This window comes from Piliocolobus tephrosceles, chromosome 17 (assembly GCF_002776525.5).
Source record: "Piliocolobus tephrosceles isolate RC106 chromosome 17, ASM277652v3, whole genome shotgun sequence".
Lineage (NCBI taxonomy): Eukaryota > Metazoa > Chordata > Mammalia > Primates > Cercopithecidae > Piliocolobus > Piliocolobus tephrosceles.
This window is the reverse complement of record NC_045450.1, coordinates 29,938,634-29,957,320: the sequence shown is the minus strand read 5'-3', so window position 1 is coordinate 29,957,320 and position 18,687 is coordinate 29,938,634. Positions and strand designations below refer to the sequence as shown.

General features: G+C 38.4%; 1 protein-coding gene across 1 annotated transcript; it reads right to left on the bottom strand.

The window, feature by feature from the left end:
* Positions 1-2,151: 2,151 nt before the first annotated feature.
* Positions 2,152-2,712, bottom strand: LOC113225042 (tumor necrosis factor alpha-induced protein 8-like protein 1). The gene has a single exon (XM_026455423.1). The coding sequence runs from the start codon at positions 2,710-2,712 to the stop codon at positions 2,152-2,154; it is 561 nt and encodes a 186-aa protein (XP_026311208.1).
* Positions 2,713-18,687: the final 15,975 nt, after the last annotated feature.

Below are 18,687 nucleotides of genomic sequence, written 5' to 3'. Positions count from 1 at the left end.
TCCTGTGTCACCATAAACTTCAATGCCCTACCAAAAAACCTGTTCAAGATTCCTCAAAACAGTATTAGCAAAGTGCTCCATGAAAAGAAAGGTGTTACTCGCTGAGTTGAATGAACAAATCACAAAGAAGATTCACAGAAAGCTTCTTTCTAGTTTTTATCTGAGGATATTTTTGTCACCATGGGCTTTGATGTAATTCAAAGTATCCCTTCTCAGATTCCCCAAAAACAGTGCTACCAAACTGTGCCATGATAAGATAAGTGTAACTCTGTGAGATGAATTCACACTTCACAAAAGAGTTTCACAGAAAGTTTCTTGTTGGTTTTTTTCTGAGGATATTTCGTTTGTCACCATAGGTTTCATTGCACTCCAAAATATTCTATTGCAGATTCAACGAAAACAGTGTTAGCAAACTGCTCCACAAAAAGAGTGGTGTAACTGTGTGAGATGAATTCACACATCACAAAGCAGTTTCTCAGAAAGCTTCTTTCTAGTTTTCATCTGAGAATATTACCGTTTTCACCATAGGTCTCTTCTTGATCCCAAATATCACATTGTAGATTCCACAAAAACAGAATAACCAACTTCTCCATGAAAAGAAAGGGGCTACTCTGTGAGATGAATACACACTTCACATATAATTTTCTCAGGAATCTTCTTTCTAGTTTTTATCTGATTATATTTCGTTTGTCACCATAGATGTCAATGCAATCCAAAATATCCCTTTTCAGTTTCCCCAATAACATGCTACCAATCTGCTCCATGAAAAGAATCGTGTAACACTGTGAGATGAATTCACAAATCACAAAAGAGTTTCTCGGAAAGCTTCTTTCTAGTTTTTGCATTAGGATATTTCCATTTTCACTATAGGCCTCAATGCACTAGCCAATATCTCTTTTGAGATTACACGAAAAGATTGTTATCAAAATGCTCCATGAAAAGAAATGTGTGAATCTGTGAAACGAGTTCACACATCACAAAGCAGTTTCTCAGAAAGCTGTCTTTTGTTTTTTGTCTGAGGATATTTCTTTTGTCATCTTAGGCTTCAATACACTCCCAAATATCCCATTGCAGATTCCACGAAAACAGTGTTAGCAAACTGCTCCAAGAGAAGCAACATGTAACTTGGTGAGATGTATACACAAATCACAAAGCAGTCTCTCAGAAAGCTTCTTTCTAGTTTTTATGTGAGGATATTACCTTTGTAATATAGGCTTCGATGGGATCCAAAGTATCCCTTCTCAGATGCCCCAAAAACAGTGCTACCATTGTGCTCCATGAAAGGAGTGGTGTAACTGTGGAATGAATTCAATCCTCAGAAAGCTGTTTCTCTGAAAGCTTCTTTCTAGTTTTTATCTGAGGATATTACATTTGTCACCATATTCCTCAATGTGCTCCAGAATATCCCATTGCAGATTCTACGAAAAAGAGTTAGCAAACTTCTTTTTTTTTCCCTGTCTAATTTTTTGTATTTTTAGTAGAGATGAGGTTTCACCGTGTTAGCCAGGATGGTCTTGATCTCCTGACCTCATGATCCACCCACCTTGGCCTCCCAAATTACTGGGATTACAGGCTTGAGGACCCCAGTCCTTGAATTGAGGCCCACCCTACTCCAAGATGACATTCTCTGAACTAATCCCATTTGTAATGATCCTATTTCCTAATCAGATCATCTTCTGGTCCTGGGGGTTAGGATGTGAATTTATGGACGGGGCGGGGGTGCCGCGATTTGCCCCCTAACACTCCCCTTCCCCCAGTTCACCATGTGAACCCCTAGTCCTTGTGTGTGGGGATGAAAATCCCAGGTGATGTTATCAAGTGGGAAGCAGTAGCTTTTGACTTTTACATCAATTGACCAAGGGGTCAGTGTGGCCCAGGAAGTACAAACGAGTGGAACGTGGTCCCCAGAGTAGGGCCCCAAATTCCTCTCCCCATTGGGCGGGGGCCAGGAGAAGAGGTGACATAGGTGTCTGAAACAGCTGCTACAGAGGGCTCAGCGTCCTCTCAAAGGGGCCAGGTCACCCACCTGTTTGGGGGAGTTCGGCCGGAGTCCGATTGGGAGAAAAGAGTTGGAAAAAACTCACAAACCTCACCGCGCCCAGCAGAAGAGCCCCAGAAGGTGAGAGGGGCGCGACTGGGTGGCCCTGGGGCTCAGAGGCTGCCCTCGTCCAGCATCCTGCCCAGGTCCTCGCAGATCCTGTGCAGGTGGGAGCGGTAGGACTCGGAGGGGCTGTAAATCATGGCCAGGAAGTCACGGTCAGTCAGGTGGCCGAACACGTGGTTGATGCGGCTGTGGGACTTGGTGGTCAGCTGGGGGCCCATGGCCTGGTGCAGCAGGTCGTGGCACTCAAGCAGCCCGGCAGCCAGCACTTGCCAGTCGAAGGTGAAGTCCACCTGCTGGAAGCTGATGGCCATGATGGCCAGGAAGTGTGCCCAGTGGCGGAAGCACCACAGCAACGCCAACTCCTCCCCGCCCAGCTGGTCCCCACACAGCAGCAGCCCCAGCTTCAGGGCCACCTTCACCAGGTTCTTGAGCATCTTCTGGGCCTCCTTGCAGCTGCCTGTGAACTCCCTGGTGGCACGACACAGCTCATCCAGCACCTTGCTGTTGGTGTCATACACCAGCACAGCCACCACTGCCTTAGATGTCATCTTACTCAGGAGCTTCTTCTGCACCTGCAGAGCCAGACTCTTGGTGCTGAAGGTGTCCATGGCCTGCTCTTGGAGAAGAGTCTGTGCGTTCAACTGTCGGGGGTCAGTCCAACCACCTCCGTGGGCTGGGGTCATTGCTGAGGTGGTGGGAGCAGCGCGGGAGCCGGGCTGGGGCTGGGGCAGGTGCAAACTTTTCAAGCAAAGAATGGTGTAACTCTGTGAGATGAATTCACACATCAGAAAGCAGTTTCTCAGAATATTTCCTTTTGGTTTTTGTCTGAGGATATCGCCTTTGTCACCGTAAGCTTCAATGTGATCCAAAATATTCCTTCTCAGATTCCCCAAAACAGTGCTACCAAACTGATCCATAAAAAGTATCATGTAACTCTGTGAGATGAATTTAAAAATCCCAAAGCAGTTTCACAGAAAGCATCTTTCTAGTTTTTGAATGAGGATATTTCTTTTTTCACTGTAAGCCTCAATGTGCTCGCAAATATGTATTTGCATATTCTTCGAAAATCGTGTTATGAAACTGCTCCATGAAAAGAAACGTGTAATTCGGTCATTTGAATTCACAGACCCCAAAACAGTTTCTTAGAAAGTTTCTATTTGGCTTTTGACTGAGGATATTTCCTTTGTCACCACAAGCTTGAATGCTCTCCCAAATATCCTATTGCAGATTCCACGAAAATAGCGTTATCACACTGCTCATTGAAAAGAATGGTGTAACGCTGTAAGAGGAATTCATGCATCACCAAGCAGTTTCTCAGAAAGCTTATTTCTATTTTTTATCTGAGTATATTTCTTTTTTCTCTATAGTCCTCAATGCAAACCCAAATATCCCTTTGCAGGTTCCACGAAAACAGTATTACAAGACTGCTCTGTGAAAAGATAGCTGTAATTCTGTGAAATGAACTCACACATCACAAAGAACTTCCTCAGAATGCTTCTTTCTAGTTTTTGTCTGAGGATATTTCCTTTGTCACCATAGGCTTCATGCAATCCAAAATATCGTATTGTTCATTTCATGAACACAGTGTTAGCAAACTGCTCCCAGAAAATAGTCATGGAACTCTGTGAGATTAATATGCACATCACAAATCTATTTCTCAGAAAGTTTCTTGCTAGTTTGTATCTGATTATATTTCCATTGTCACACTAGGCTTCAATGCAATCCAAAATATCCCTTTTCAGATTTCCCAAAAACAGTGCTAACAAACTGCTCCATGAAAGGAAATTTTAAGTCTGTGAGATGAAGTCACAAATTATAAAGCACTTTGTCAGAAACTTCTTTCTAGTTTTTTTCTCAGGATATTTCCTTTGTCAACATAAGCTTCAATGCACTCCAAAATATCCCATTGCATTTTCCAGGAAAACAGGGTTAGCAAGCTACTCAAATAAAAGAACAGTGTAACACTGTGGGAAAAATTGACACATCACAAAGAAGTTTCTCAGAAGGCTTCTTTTACGTTTTTATCTGAGGACATGTGCTTTGTCATCATAGGCTTTAATGAGCTCCCGAATATGCTATTGCAGATTCCACAAAAACAGTGTTAGTAGACTGTTCAATGAAAAGTAGAGTAATTCTGTGAGATTAATTCTATGAGATGAATTTACACATCACAGATAAATTTCTCAGAAAGCTTCTTTCTAATTTTTATATTAGGATATTTCTTTCTTTTTCTTTTTTCTTTTTTTTTTTTTTTTTTTTTTTTTTTTGCTTTGTTCAGTACTGTATCCCCTGCACCTAGTCCAGTGCTACAAGTAGTATTTTATTTATTAATTTATTTTAATTTTTCATTATACTTTAAGCTCAAGGGTACATGTGCACAATGTGCAGGTTTGTTACATATGTATACTTGTGCCATATTGGTGTGCTACACCCATCAACTCGTCAGCAGCCTTCAACTCCTCATTTACCTCAAATATAACTCCCAATGTCATCCCTCACCTCTCCCCCTTCTGCAAAATAGGCCCCGGTGTGTGATGTTCCCCTTCCCATGTCGAAGTGATCTCAATGTCCAATTCCCACCTATGAGTGAGAACATGCGGTGTTTGATTTTCTGTTCTTGTGATAGTTTACTGAGAATGATGGTTTCCAGCTGCATCCATGTCCCTACAAATGACACAAACTCATCCTTTTTTATGGCTGCATAGTATTCCATGGTGTATGTGTGCCACATTTTCTTAATACAGTCTGTCACTGATGGACATTTGGGTTGATTCCAAGTCTTTGCTATTGTAAATTGTGCCATAATAAACATACATGTGCATGTGTCTTTATAGCAGCATTATTTATAAACCTTTGGGTATATCCCCAGTAATGGGAATGCTGGGTCATATAGTATTTCTAGTTCTAGATACAATTTGTCAATTTTGGCTTTTGTTGCCATTGATTATGGTGTTTCAGACATGAAGTCCTTGCCCATGCCTATGTCCTGAATGGTATTACATTGGTTTTCTTCTAGGGTTTTTATGATATTAAGTCTAACATTTAAGTCTCTAATCCATCTTGAATTAATTTTTGTATAAGGAGTAAGGAAAAGATCCAGTTTCAGCTTTCTGCTTATGGCTAGCCAATTTTCCCAGCACCATTTATTAAATAGGGAATCTTTTCCCCATTTCTTGTTTTTGTCAGGTTTGTCAAAGATCACATGGCTATAGATGTGTGGTATTAATTCTGATGGCTCTATTCTGTTCCATTGGTCTATATCTCTGTTTTGCTACCAGTACCATGTTGTTTTGGTTACTGTAGCCTGGTAGTATAGTTTGAAGTCAAGTAGTGTGATGCCTCCCACTTTGTTCTTTTGACTTAGGACTGTCTTGGCAATGCGGGCTCTTTTTTCATTCCATATGAACTTTAAAGCAGATTTTTCCAATTCTGTGAAGAAACTCATTGGTAGCTTATGGGGATGGCATTGAATCTATAAATGACCTTGGGCAGTATGGCCATTTTCACAATATTGACTCTTCCTATCCATGAACATGATATGTTCTTCCATTTGTTTGTGTCCTCTTTTATTTCACTGAGCAGTCACCATAAGGTTGAATGCCCTCCAAAATATCCCATTGCAGATCCCAAGAAAACAGTGCTACCAAACAGATCCATGAAAAGAATCATGTAACATTGTGAGGTGAATTCCCAAATCACAAAGCAGTTTCTCAGAAAGCTTCTTTCTAGTTTTGGTCTGAGGATATTTTCTTTTTCCTAATAGGCCTCAATGCGCTCATGAATATCCCCTTGCAGATTCCACGAAAATAGTGTTAGCAAACTGCTTCGTGAAAAGAAAGGTGTAAATCTCTGAGATGAATTCACACATCAGTCAGTAATTTCTCAGAAAGTTTCTTTTTGGTTTTTGTCTTAGGATATTTCCTTCGTCATCATAGGCTTCAATGAGCTCTAAAATATCCTATTGCAAATTCCCCAAAAACAGTGCCACCAAAGTGATACATGATAAGAATCATGTAACTATGGGAGATGAATTAAGACATCACAAAGCGGTTTCTCAGAAAACTTCTTTCTTGTTTTTATATGAGGATATTTCCTTTATCACCATAAGCTTCAATGCGCTCCAAAATATCTGATCCGATTGCAGATTAAAAGAAAACAGTGTTCACAAACTGCTCAATGAAAACAGCATTGTAACTCTCTGAGATGAATTCAAACGTCACAAAGCAGTTTCTCAGAAAGCTTCTTTCTAGTCTTTTCTGAGGATACTTTCTTTTTCACCATATTCCTCAATGTGCTCCAAAATATCCCTTTGCAGATCCACAAAAAGTGTTTTAGCAAACTGCTCCAAGAAAAGGATTGTGCTACTCTTTGAGAGGAATACACACATCAAAAATCAGTTTCTCAGAAAGCTTCTATCGAGTTTTTATCTGAGAATATTCCCTTTGTCACCATAGGCTTCAACGTTATCCAAAATATCCCTTCTCAGATTTTCCAAAAACAGTGCTACGAAGCATGAAAAGAGTTGTGTAAATCTGTGAGATGAATTCACAAGTCAGAAAGCAGTTTCATAGTAAGCTTCTTTCTAGTTTTTGTCTGAGGATATTTGATTTTTCACTACAGGCCTCAGTGAGTTCGGGAATATCCCTTTTCAGGTTCCACGAAAGTAGTGTTAGCAAAGTATTCCATGAAAAGAATGGTGTAAATATGAGATGAATTCACGCATTACAAAGCAGTTTCTAAGAATGCTTCTTTTTGTTTTTCATTCTGAGGATATTTCCTTTGCCACCACAGGGTTCAATGCCTTCCCAAATATCCAAATTGAGATTCCGTGAAAACAGTTTTACCAAACTGCTCTAAGAAAAGAATCATGCTCTAAGAAACTACTCTAAGAAAAGAATCTAAACTGCTCTAAGAAAAGAATCCCTGAGATGAATACACACACCACAAAGAATTTTCAGAGAAAGATTCTTTGTAGTTTTTGTCTGAGGATATTTCCTTTTTCATCATAGGCTCCAATGCGATCCAAAATATTCCTTCTCAAATTCCCAAAAAATAGTGCTATTAAACTGCTCCATGAAAACAGTGGTGTAACTCTGTGAGATGAATTCATAAATCACAAAGGATTTTCTCAGAAAAATTCTGTCTAGTTTGTATATGAGGATATTTCTTTTGTCACCCTAAGTTTCAATGAACTATGAAATATCCAATTGCATATTCCAAGAAAACAGTGTTAGCCAACTGCTCAATGAAAACAGCATTGTAACTCTCTGAGATGAATCACACATCACAAAGCAGTTTATCAGAAAGCTTCTTTCTAGTTATTATCTGAGGATATTTCCTTTTTCATCATATTCTTAACTGCACTCCTGAATATCCCATTACAGATCCAACAAAAAAAGTGTTAGCACAGTTCTCAATGAAAAGAAAGTGTAAATCTGTGAGATGAATTCATGCATCAGAAAGCAGTTTCACAGAAAGCTTCTTTTTGGTTTTTATCTGGTGATATTTCCTTTGTCACCATAAGCTTCAAGGCGCTACCAAATATCCTGTTGCAGATTCCATGAAAACAGTGTTATCAATCTGGTCAATGCAAACAATGGTGCAACTCTGTGAAATGAACTCAAACATCAGAAAGCAGTTTTTCAGAAAGCTACTTTCTAGTTTTTATCTCAGGATATTTCCTTTCTCTCCATAGGCCTCAATATGCTCCCATATATCCCATTGCAGATTCCGTTGAAACAATGTTAACAAACTGTTCAATTAAAAGAACAGAGTGACTCTGTGAGATGAATTCACACATCACAAAGTGGTTTGTGAGGAGTCAGGAGGATAATTTCCAGTTTTTACGTGGGGATATTTTGTTTATCACCATAGGACTCAATGCACTCCCAAATATCCAATTCCAGATTACACGAAAACCATGTTAGCAAACTGCTCCATGGAAATAAAGGTGTAACTCTGTGTGATGAATTCAAACATCCACAGGAAGTTTCTCAGAAAGTTTCTTTCTTGTTTTATCTGAGGATATTTCCTTTGTCACCATAGGATTCAATGCAATCCAAACTATCCCTTCTCTGATTCCACAAAAAGAGTGCTACCAAACCGCTGCATGAGAAGAAAGGTGTAACTCTGTGAGATGAATTAACAAATAACAAAGCAGTTTTGCAGAAAGCTTCTTTCTAGTTTTTGTCTGAGGAAATTCCCTTTGTCGCCATAAGCTTCAATGCACTCTGAAACCTCCCATTGAAGATTCCAAGAAAACAGTGTTACCAAATTGCTCAGTGAAAAGAATAGTGTAACTCTGGGTAATGAATTCACACATCACAGAACAGTTTCTCAGAAAGCTGTTTTTTGGTTTTTATCTGAGGATACTTACTTTATCACCGTATTCCTTAAGGCACACGGGAATATCCCTTTGCAGATTCCACAAAAAGAGTGTTAGTAAACTCCTCCATGACAAGAAAGTGGTAAATCTGTGAGATGAATTCACACATCATAAAGTAGTTTCTCAGAAAGCATCTTTTTTTGTTTTTGTCTCAGGATATTTCCATTGTCACCACAGGCCTCTATGTCCTCTCAAATACCCTATTGCAGATACCATAAAAACAGTGTTAGCATCTGCTCCATGAAAAAAAAGTGTAACTCTGTGAGATGAATTTACACATCACAAAGAACTTTCTCTGAAATCTTCTTTCTAGTTTTTATCTGAGGATATTTCTTTTGTCACCATTGGCTTCAATGCGATCGAAAATATCCCTTCCTTCCCAGATTCCCCAATAACAGTGCTACAAAGCTGCTCCATGAAAGGAATCATGTATCTCTGTGAGATGAATTCACAAATAACAAAGTATTTTTTTACAAAGCTTCTTTCTAGTTTTTATCTGAGAATATTTCCTTTTTCACCATAGGGCTATACTTGCTCCCAAATATCCCTTTGTAGATTCCATGAAAACAGTGAAGCAAACTACTCCATGGAAAAAAAAAATGGTGTTACTTTGTGAGATGTATACACACCTCATAAAAAAGTTTCTCAGAAAGCTTCTGTCTAGTTTTTATCTGAGAATATTTCCTTTATCACCATAGGCTTCAATGTGATCCAAAATATCCCTTTTCAGATTCCCCAAAAAGAGTGCTCCCAAACTGCATCATGCAAAGAAAGGTGCAACTCTGTGCGATAAATTCTTACATCACAGAAAAGTGTCACATAGCTTTTGTTGGAGGATATTGCATTTATCACCATATAATTCAATTTGCTCCAAAATATCCCTTCTACGGCTACTCAAAAATATCTCATTGCAAATTTCAAGAAAACAGTGTTTGCAAACTGTTCAGTGAAAAGAGCAGTGTAAATCTAGGAGACGAATTCACACATCACAAACCAGTTTCTCAGAAAGCTTCCTTCTACTTTTTATCTGAGGATATTTCCTTTTTCACTATATGCCTGAATGCACTCCAAAATATCCCTTTGCAGATTCCACAAAAACACTGTTAGCAACTGCTCCATGAAAAGAAAGTTGTAACTCTATTAGGGGAATGCACATATCAGAAACTAGTTTCTCAGAAAGTTTCTTTCTGGTTTTTATCAGAGGATGTTTCCTTTATCTCCATATTCCTCAATGCTCTCTGGAATATCCCATTGCAGATTCCACGAAAAAATTGTTAGCAAACTTCTCAATGAAAACAATGGTGTAACTCTGTGAGACGAATGCACGCATCACAAAGCAATTTCACAGAAATCTTCTTTCTTTTTTTTTTTTATGAGGATATTTTCTTTTTCATCATATTCCTCCTTGCACTCACGAATATTCCTTCGCAGATTCCCCAAGAGTAGTTCTACAAAACTGATTTACAAAAAGAATAGTGTAACTCTGTGAGATGAAGTAACACATCAAAAAGCTGTATCTCAGAAAGTTTCTTTCTAGTTTTTATATGTGGATATTTCTTTTGTAAATATAAGCTCCAATGCACTCGAAAATATACCCTTGTAGATTCCAAGGAAGGAGTGTTAGCAAACTGCTCAATGAAAAGAACAATGTAACTTTGTGAGATGAATTGACATATCTTAAAGCAGATTCTCACAAAGATTCTATTTACCTTTTATGAGAGGATACTTCCTTTCCATGACAGGCCTCAACTAGCTTCCAAATATCCCTTTCTAGATTCCATGAAAAATGTGTTTGCAAATGACTCCATGAAATGAAAGGTGTTACTCTGTGAGAAGAATAGACACATCATAAAAAGTTTGCCAGAAAGTTTTCTTCTAGTTTTTTTCTGAAGATATTTTCATTGTCACCATAGGCTTCAATGAAATCCAAAATATCCTTTTTCAGATTCCTCAAAATCAGTGATACCAAACTGCTCCATGAAAAAACATGTGTAGCCCTCTGAGATGAATTCACACATCACAAGGCAGTTTCACAGAGTTTCTTTTTGGTTTTATTGAAGAATATTTCCTTTCTTACTGTAGACCTCAAGGCACTCCCAAATATCCCTTTGAAAAGTCCCCAAAAACAATGTTAGCAACTTTTCTATGAAAAGAAAGGTGTAACTCTGGGAGATGAATTCACACATCACAAAGGAATTTCTCAGAAAGCTTATTTCTAGTTTTTATCTGAGGATATTCCCTTTGTCACCATAGTCTTCAATGTGATTCAAAGTATCCCTTCTCAGATTCGCCAAAAACAGTGCTACAAAACTGATCCATGAAAAACATGGTGTAACTCAGTAAGATGAATTTCCACATCGCAAAGTAGTTTCTCAGACAGCTTCTTTCAAGTTTTCTTAAAAGAATATTTCCTTTTCCACCATAGACCTCAACATGCTCCCAAATATACCTTGGTAGAGTCCAAGAAAATAGTGTTAGCAAACTGATCCATGAAAAGAAAGGTGTCATTCTGTGAGATGAATACATACATCACAAAGCAGTTTCTCAGAAAGCTACTTTCTAGTTTTTGTCATAGGATATTTCCTTTGTCACGATAAGCTTCAATGCGCTCCAAAATATCCCATTGAAGATTCCAAGAAAACTGTATCATACATCTGCTCAATTAAAACAGCAGTGTAACTCTGTGAAATGAATTCAAACATCACAAAACAGTTTCTCAGAAAGCTTTTTTCTAGTTTTTATCTGAGGATATTTAGTTTTTCACTGTAGGCCGCAATGCTCACTGAAATATCCCTTGCAGATTTCATGAAAACAGTGCTATCAAACAGCTCAATGAAAATTATGATGTAACACTGTGAGATGAATTCAAACATCACAAAGCAGTTTCTCAGAAAACTTCTCTCTAGTTTTTGTCTAAGGATATTTACCTTTTCACTATAGGCCTCAAAGTGCTCCAAAATATCACTTTGGAGATTCCACGACAACAGTGTTAAAAAATTGCTAGATGAAAAGAAGAGTGTAACTATGAGAGATGAATTCACACATTGCACAGCAGTTTTGCAGGGAGCTTCTTTCTAATTTTTATATGAGGATATTTCGTTTTTCACCATAGGTCTCAATGCACTCCCAAATATCCCTTTGCAGATTCCACAAAAGGAGTGTTAGCAAATGGTTCCATGAAAAGAAAGTTGTAACTTTGTGAGACGAATTCACACATCACAAAGTGCTTCCTCAGAAATCTTCTTTCTAGTTTTCATCTTAGGATATTTCCTTTGTCACTGTAGGCTTCAATGCGATCCCAAATATACCTTCTCAAATTCCCCAAAAACAGTGTTACCAAACTGCTCCATGAAAAGAATTGTGTAACTGTGTAAGATGAATTCAAAAATCACAAAGCAGTTTCTCAGGAAGCTTCTTGGTAGTTTTTGTCTGAAGATATTTCATTTGTCACCATAATCTTAAATGTGCTACAAAATATCCCACTGCAGATTCCAAGAAAACAGTGTTAGCAAACTGCTCAATGAAAAGAACAGTGAGTCTCTGTGAGATGAATTCACACATCAAAAAGTAGTTTCTCAGAAAACTTCTTTCTAGTTTTTATCTGAGGATTTTTCCTTTTTCACCATAGGCCTCCAAGTGCTCCCATATATCCCTTTGCAGATTCCACGAAAAAAAAGCTTTCAAACAGCTCAATGAGGAGAATGGTGTAACACTGTGAGGTAAATTCACACATCACAAGGCAGTTTCTCAGAAGGCTTCTTTCTAGTTTGTATCTGAGGTTATTTACTTTGTCACTATATTCCTCAATGTACTCCAAAGTATACCATTGTAGATTTCATGAGAACAGTGTTAGCAAACTGCTCAATGAAAAGAATAGAGTAGCTCTGTGAGACTAATTTACACATCACAAAGCAGTTTCTCAGAAAGCTTCTTTCTAGCTTTGATGTGAGGATATTTCCTTTGTCAACATAGGCTTCAATGCAATCCAAATATCCCTTCTCAGATTCCCCAAAAATACTGCTACCAAACTGTTCCATGAAAAGTATCTTGTAACCCTGTGAAACGAATTCACAAATAACAGAGCAGTTTCTCAGAAAGTTTTTTCTAGTTTTTTCTGAGGGTATTTCATTTGTCAACATAAGCTTCAATGTGCTCTGAAATATCCCATTGCAGATTCCAAGAAAATTGCGTTAGCAAACTGTTCAATGAAAAGAACAGTGTAACTCTATGAGATGAATTCACACATCAAAAATCAGTTGCTCAGAAACTTCTTTCTCGTTTTTATCTGAGGATGTTTCATTTTTCACTGCAGGCCTCCATGTGCTCCAAAATATCCTTTTGCAGATTCCACAAAAACAGGGTTTTCAAACAGCTCAATGAGAGGATGGTGTAACTCTGTGACATAAATTCAAACATCACGAAGCAGTTTCTCAGAAAGCTTCTTTTTAGTTTTTATGTGATGATATTTCCTTTTTCAGTGTAGTCCTCAATGTGGTCCCAAATGTCCCTTTGCAGATTCCACGAAAACAGTGTTAGCAAACTAATCAAGGAAAAGAACAGTGTAACGCTGTGAAATGAATTCACACATCACAAAGTAGTTTTTCAGAAAGCTTCTTTCTAATTTTTATCTGAGGATATTTAGTTTTTCACCATAGGCCTCAATGCACTCCCAAATATACCTTTGCAGATTCCACGAAAACAGTGTTAGCAAATGGCTCCATGAAAAGAAAGGTGTAACTGAGTGAGATGAATTCACAAATCACAAAGCAGTCTCTCAGAAAGATTATTTCTAGTTTTTTTTTTTTTTGGAGATGGAGTCTTGCTCTGTCACCCGGGCTGGAGTGCAGTGGCCGGATCTCAGCTCACTGCAAGCTCCACCTCCTGGGTTTACACCATCCTCCTGCCTCAGCCTCCCGAGTAGTATTTCTAGTTTTTGTCTGAGGACATTTCCTTTGGCTCCATAAGCTTCAAGGCACTTTGAAATATCCCATTGCAGATTCCAAGAAAACAGTGTTAGCCAACTTCTCAATGCAAAGAACAGTGTAACTCTGTGAGATGAATTCACACATCACAAAGCAGGTTCTCAGAAGACTTCTTTATAGTTTTTATCTGAAGATATTTCCTTCATCACCATAGGCTTCAATGCTCTCCCAAATATCCCCTCTCTGATTCCCCCAAAACATTGTTAATAGACTGCTTCATGAAAAGAGATGTGTGACTCTGGGAGATGAATTCAGAAATCAGAAAGCGTGTTCTCAGTAAGCTTCTTTCTACTTTTTGTCTGAGGATATTTCCTTTGTCACCATAAGCTTCAATGCACTCCAAAATATCCCATTGCAGATTCCAAGAAAACAGGGTTAGCTAACTGCTCAAAGAAAAGAACAGTGTATCTCTGTGAGATGAATTCACACATCAAAAAGCAGTTTCTCAGAAAACTTCTCTTTGATTTTTATTGGAGGATATATTCTTTCTCACCATATACTTCAAAGTGCTCCCAAATATCCTTGTGCTGATTCCACGAAAAGTGTTATCAAACTGCTCAATGAAGTGAATGCTGTGACTCTGTGAGATGAATTCACACATCATAAAACAGTTTTTCAGGAAGCTTCTTTCCAGTTTTTATCTGAGGATATTTCTTTTTTCACTACAGTCCTCAATGTGCTCCCAAACATCCCTTTGCAGATTCCACATAAACAGTGTTAGCAGACTGCTCAATGAAAAGAACAGTGTAAGTCTGTGAGATGAATTCACAAAACACAAAGAACTTTCACAGGAATCTTTCTTGTTTTTATCTGAGGATATTTTCTTTGTCACCGTAAGATTCAATGCGCTCCGAAATATTCCATTACAGATTCCAAGAAAACAGTGTTAGCAAATTACTCAATGAAAAGAACAGTCTAGGCTGGGCGCAGTGGCTCAAGCTTGTAATCCCAGCACTTTGGGAGGACAAGATGGGCGGACGATGAGGTCAAGAGATCGAGACCATGCTGGTGAACATGGTGAAACCCCTTCTCTACAAAAAGAATACAAAAAACTAGCCGGGCCAGGTGGCAGATACCTGTAGTCTCAGCTACTTGGGAGGCTGAGGCAGGAGAATGGCATAAACCTGGGAGGCGGAGCTTGCAGTGAGCTGATATCCGGCCACTGCACTCCGGCCTGGGTGATAGAGTGAGACTCCACCTCACAAAACCAAAAAAAAAGAGAAAAGAACAGTCTAACTTTGAGATACGATTTCAGAAATCAGAAAGCATTTTCTCAGAAACCTTCTTGGTGGTTTTTATATGAGATTATTTCCTTTTTCACCATAAGCCCTAAGGCACTCCTAAATATTCCTTTGCAGAGTCCATGAAAAGACTGTTAGCAAATTGCTCTATGAAAAGAAATGTGTAGCTCTGTGTGATGAATTCACACATCACAAAAATTTTCTCAGAATGATTCTGTCTAGTTTTGGCCTGAGGATAGTTATGTTTTCACCATATTCCTCAATGTGCTCCCGAATATCCCATTGCATATTTCAAGAAAAAAATTGTTAGCAAACTTCTCTATGAGAAGAATGGTGTAACAGTGTGAGATGAATTCACACGTCACAAAGCAATTTCACAGAAAGTTTCCTTTTGGTTTTTAACCAAGGATATTCCCTTGTCACCATAGGTTTCAATGCGCTCACGAATATACCTTTGCAGATTCTATGAAAACAGTGTTGGCAAACTGCTCCATTTAAAGAAAGGTGTAAATCTGTGAGATGAATTCACACATCACAAGGCATTTTCTCAGACGGCTTCATTCCAGTTTTCACCTGAGGATATTTCCTTTGTCACTATAGGCTTTAACGTGATCCCAAATATCCTTTCTCAGATTTCCCAAAAACAGTGATAGCAAATTGCTTCATGAAAAGAATAGAATAACTCTGTGAAAATTATCCTATTGCATATTCCACGAAAACAGTGTTCTCAAACTGTTCCATTAAACCAATGGTGTGCCTCTGTATGATGTATTCACACATCATGGAATAGTTTCTCAGAAACCTTCTTTCTGATATTTATCTGAAGATATTTCCTTTGTCACCAGAGGCTTCAAAGCAATAAAACATATCCTTTCTCAGATTCCATGAAAATAGTGCCAGCAAAAGGCTCCATGAAAGTGTATTGTAACTCTGTAAGATGAATTCACACATCACAAAGCAGTTTCTCAGAAGGCTTCTTTGTACCTTTTATATGAGGATATTTCCTTTGTCAACATAGGCTTCAAAACATTCCAACATATCACTTCTCAGATTCCACAGAAACAATGCTAGCCAATGGCTCCAGGAAAGAGTGGTGTAACTCTCTTTGATGAAAACAGTGCTAGCAAACCCTTGCATGAAATAGTGTTATTAATTTGTGAGATGAATTCACGTGTCACAAAGCAGTTTCTCAAAAAGTTTCTCTCTGGTTTTTGTCTGAGGATATTTGCTTTGTCACCATAAGCTTCAAAGCGATCTAAAATATCCCTTCTCAGAGACCACAAAAACCATGCTAGCAAACGGATCCATGAAAGCGTAGTGTAACACTGTGAGATGAATTCACACATCACAAAGCAGTTTCTCAGAAAGCTTATTTCTAGTTTTTATCTGAGGATATTTCTTTAGTCACTGTAGGCTTCATAGTGATCCAAAATGCCCCTTCTGAGATTCCCCAAAGTCAGTGTTAGCCAACGGCTACAGAAAAGAGCGATGAAACTCTGTGAGATGAATTCACACATCGCAAAGCATTTTCCCAGAGAGCTTCTTTCTTGTTTTTATCTGAGGATATTTCTGGCTTCAATGTGCTCCCGTATATCTCATTGCAGCTTCCCTGAAAGTATTGTTAGGAAACTTCTCAAGGAAAAGAGTGGTGTAGCTCTGTGAGATGAATTCACACATCAGAAAGCAGTTTCTCAGAAGGTTTTTCTCCAGTTTTTATCTAAGGATATTTAATTTTTCACTTGGACTCAATACCCTCAGAATATCCCATGGCAGATTCCACGAAAACAGTGTTAGCTAACTGCTCAATGTGACGAAAAGTGTACCTCTGTGAGATGAATACACTCATTACAAAGCAGTTCTTCATAAAGCTTTTTCCAGTTTACACTGAGGATATTTCCTTTGTTACCATAGGGTTCAATGCAATCCAAAGTATCCCTTCTCAGATTCCACAAATACAGTTCAAGCAGTTTGCTCCTTGAAAGAGTAGTGTAACTCTGTGTGATGAACTCACAGATCACAAAGCAGTTTCTCAGAAAGCTTCATTCTTCCTTTTATCCAGGATATTTCCTCTTTACACATGGGCCTCAGTGCGCTCCCATATATCTCATTGCAGATTCTGCGAAAACGGTGTTAGCAAACCTCTCAATGAAAGCAATGATGTAACTCTCTGTGATGAATTCACACATCACAAAGCAGCTTCTGAGAAGGCTTCTCTCCAGTTATTATCTGAGGATATTTCATTTCTCACCAGAGGAATCTATGCTATCCAACCTATCACTTCTGAGGTTCCACAAAACAGTGCTAGCAAACTCCTCCATGATAGAGTGGTGTAACTCTGTGATTCGAATTCACATATCACTAAGCAATTTCTCAGAAAATTTCTAATTTTTATCTGATAATTTTTCCTTTGTCACCATAGGCTTCAAAGCGATCCAAAACATCACTTCTTAGATTCCACAAAAACAGTGCTAGCAAACTACTCTATGAAAGAGTGGTGTAACTCTGTGAGGTGAATTCACAAATCCAAAAGCAGTTTTATCAGAAGGATTTTTTCTAGTTTTTATCTGAGGATATTTCCTTGTCACCATAGGCTTAAAAGCAATCAAAAATAACTCTTATCAGATAACACTTTTAAAGTGCTAGCAAATTCCTCCATGAAAGTGTAGTGTAACTCTGTGAGATGAATTCACACATCACAAAGCGGGTTCTCAGAAAGCTTCTTTCTTGCTTTTATCTGAGGATATTTCAGGCCTCAATGCGCCCCCGTGTGTCTCATCGCACATACTGCAACAACAGTGTTAGCAAACTTCTCAATGAAAGCAATGATGTCACTCTGTGCAATGAATTCACATACCACAAAGCAGTTTCTGAGAAGGCTTCTCTCCAGTTTACATCTGAGGATATTTCATTTTTCATCATGAGTTTTAATGCTATCCAAAATATCACATCTGAGATTCCACAAAAACACTGCCAGCAAACTCCTCCATGAAAGAGTGGTGTAACTCTGTGAGATGAATTCACAACTCACAAAGCAGTTTCCCAGAAAGCGGCTTTCTAGTTTTTATCTGAGGATATTTCCTATGTTACCATGGGCATCAAAACAATCAAAAATATCCCTTCTCACATTCCACAAAAACAGTGCTGGGAAACGGCTCCCTGAAAGAGTAGTGTAACTCTGTGAGATGAATTGACACATCACAAAGCAATTTCTCAGAAAGCTTCTCTCCAGTTTTAATCTAAGGATATTTAATTTTTCACCATGGGACTCAATGGCCTTGGAATATCCCATGGTAGATTCCATGAAAACAGTGTTAGCAAAACTGCTCAATGTAATGAAAAGTATATTTCTATGAAATGAGTACACTTTTCACAAAGCAGTTTCTCATAAAGCTTTTTCTAGTTTTAACTGAGGATATTTGCTTTGTTACCATAGGATTCAAAGCGATCAAAAGTATATCTTCTCAGATTCCACAAAAGCAGTGCTAGCCAACGGCTCCACAAAATTTTGTTGTAATTCTGTGAGATGAATTCACAAATCACAAAGATGTTTCTTGGAAAGTTTCCTTCTGGTTTTTATCTGAGTTTATTTCCTTTGTCACCACAGGTTTCAAGGCGATCCAAAATATCCCTTCTCAGATTCCACAAAAACAGTGCTAACAAAGGGCTCCATGAAAGAATTGTGTAACACTGTGAGATTAATTCACACATCACAAAGCAGTTTCTCAGAAAGATTCTTTCTGGAATTTATCTGAGTATATTTCCCTTGTCACCATAGGCTTCAAAGCAATAAAAAATATCCCTTCTCAGATTTCACATAAACATTCCTAGCAAACAGATCCATGAAAGAGTGCAACTCTGTGAGATGAATTCACACATCACAAAGCAGTTTTTCAAAAAGCTTCTTTCTTGTTTTTCTCTGAGGATATTTCAGGCCTCCATGCACTCCCGTGTATCTCATTGCCGATTCTGGGAGAA

Excerpts from the sequence above, each read along its gene's own strand:
- LOC113225042 (XM_026455423.1), bottom strand. The coding sequence starts at position 2,712 with ATGGACACCTTCAGCACCAAGAGTCTGGCTCTGCAGGTGCAGAAGAAG.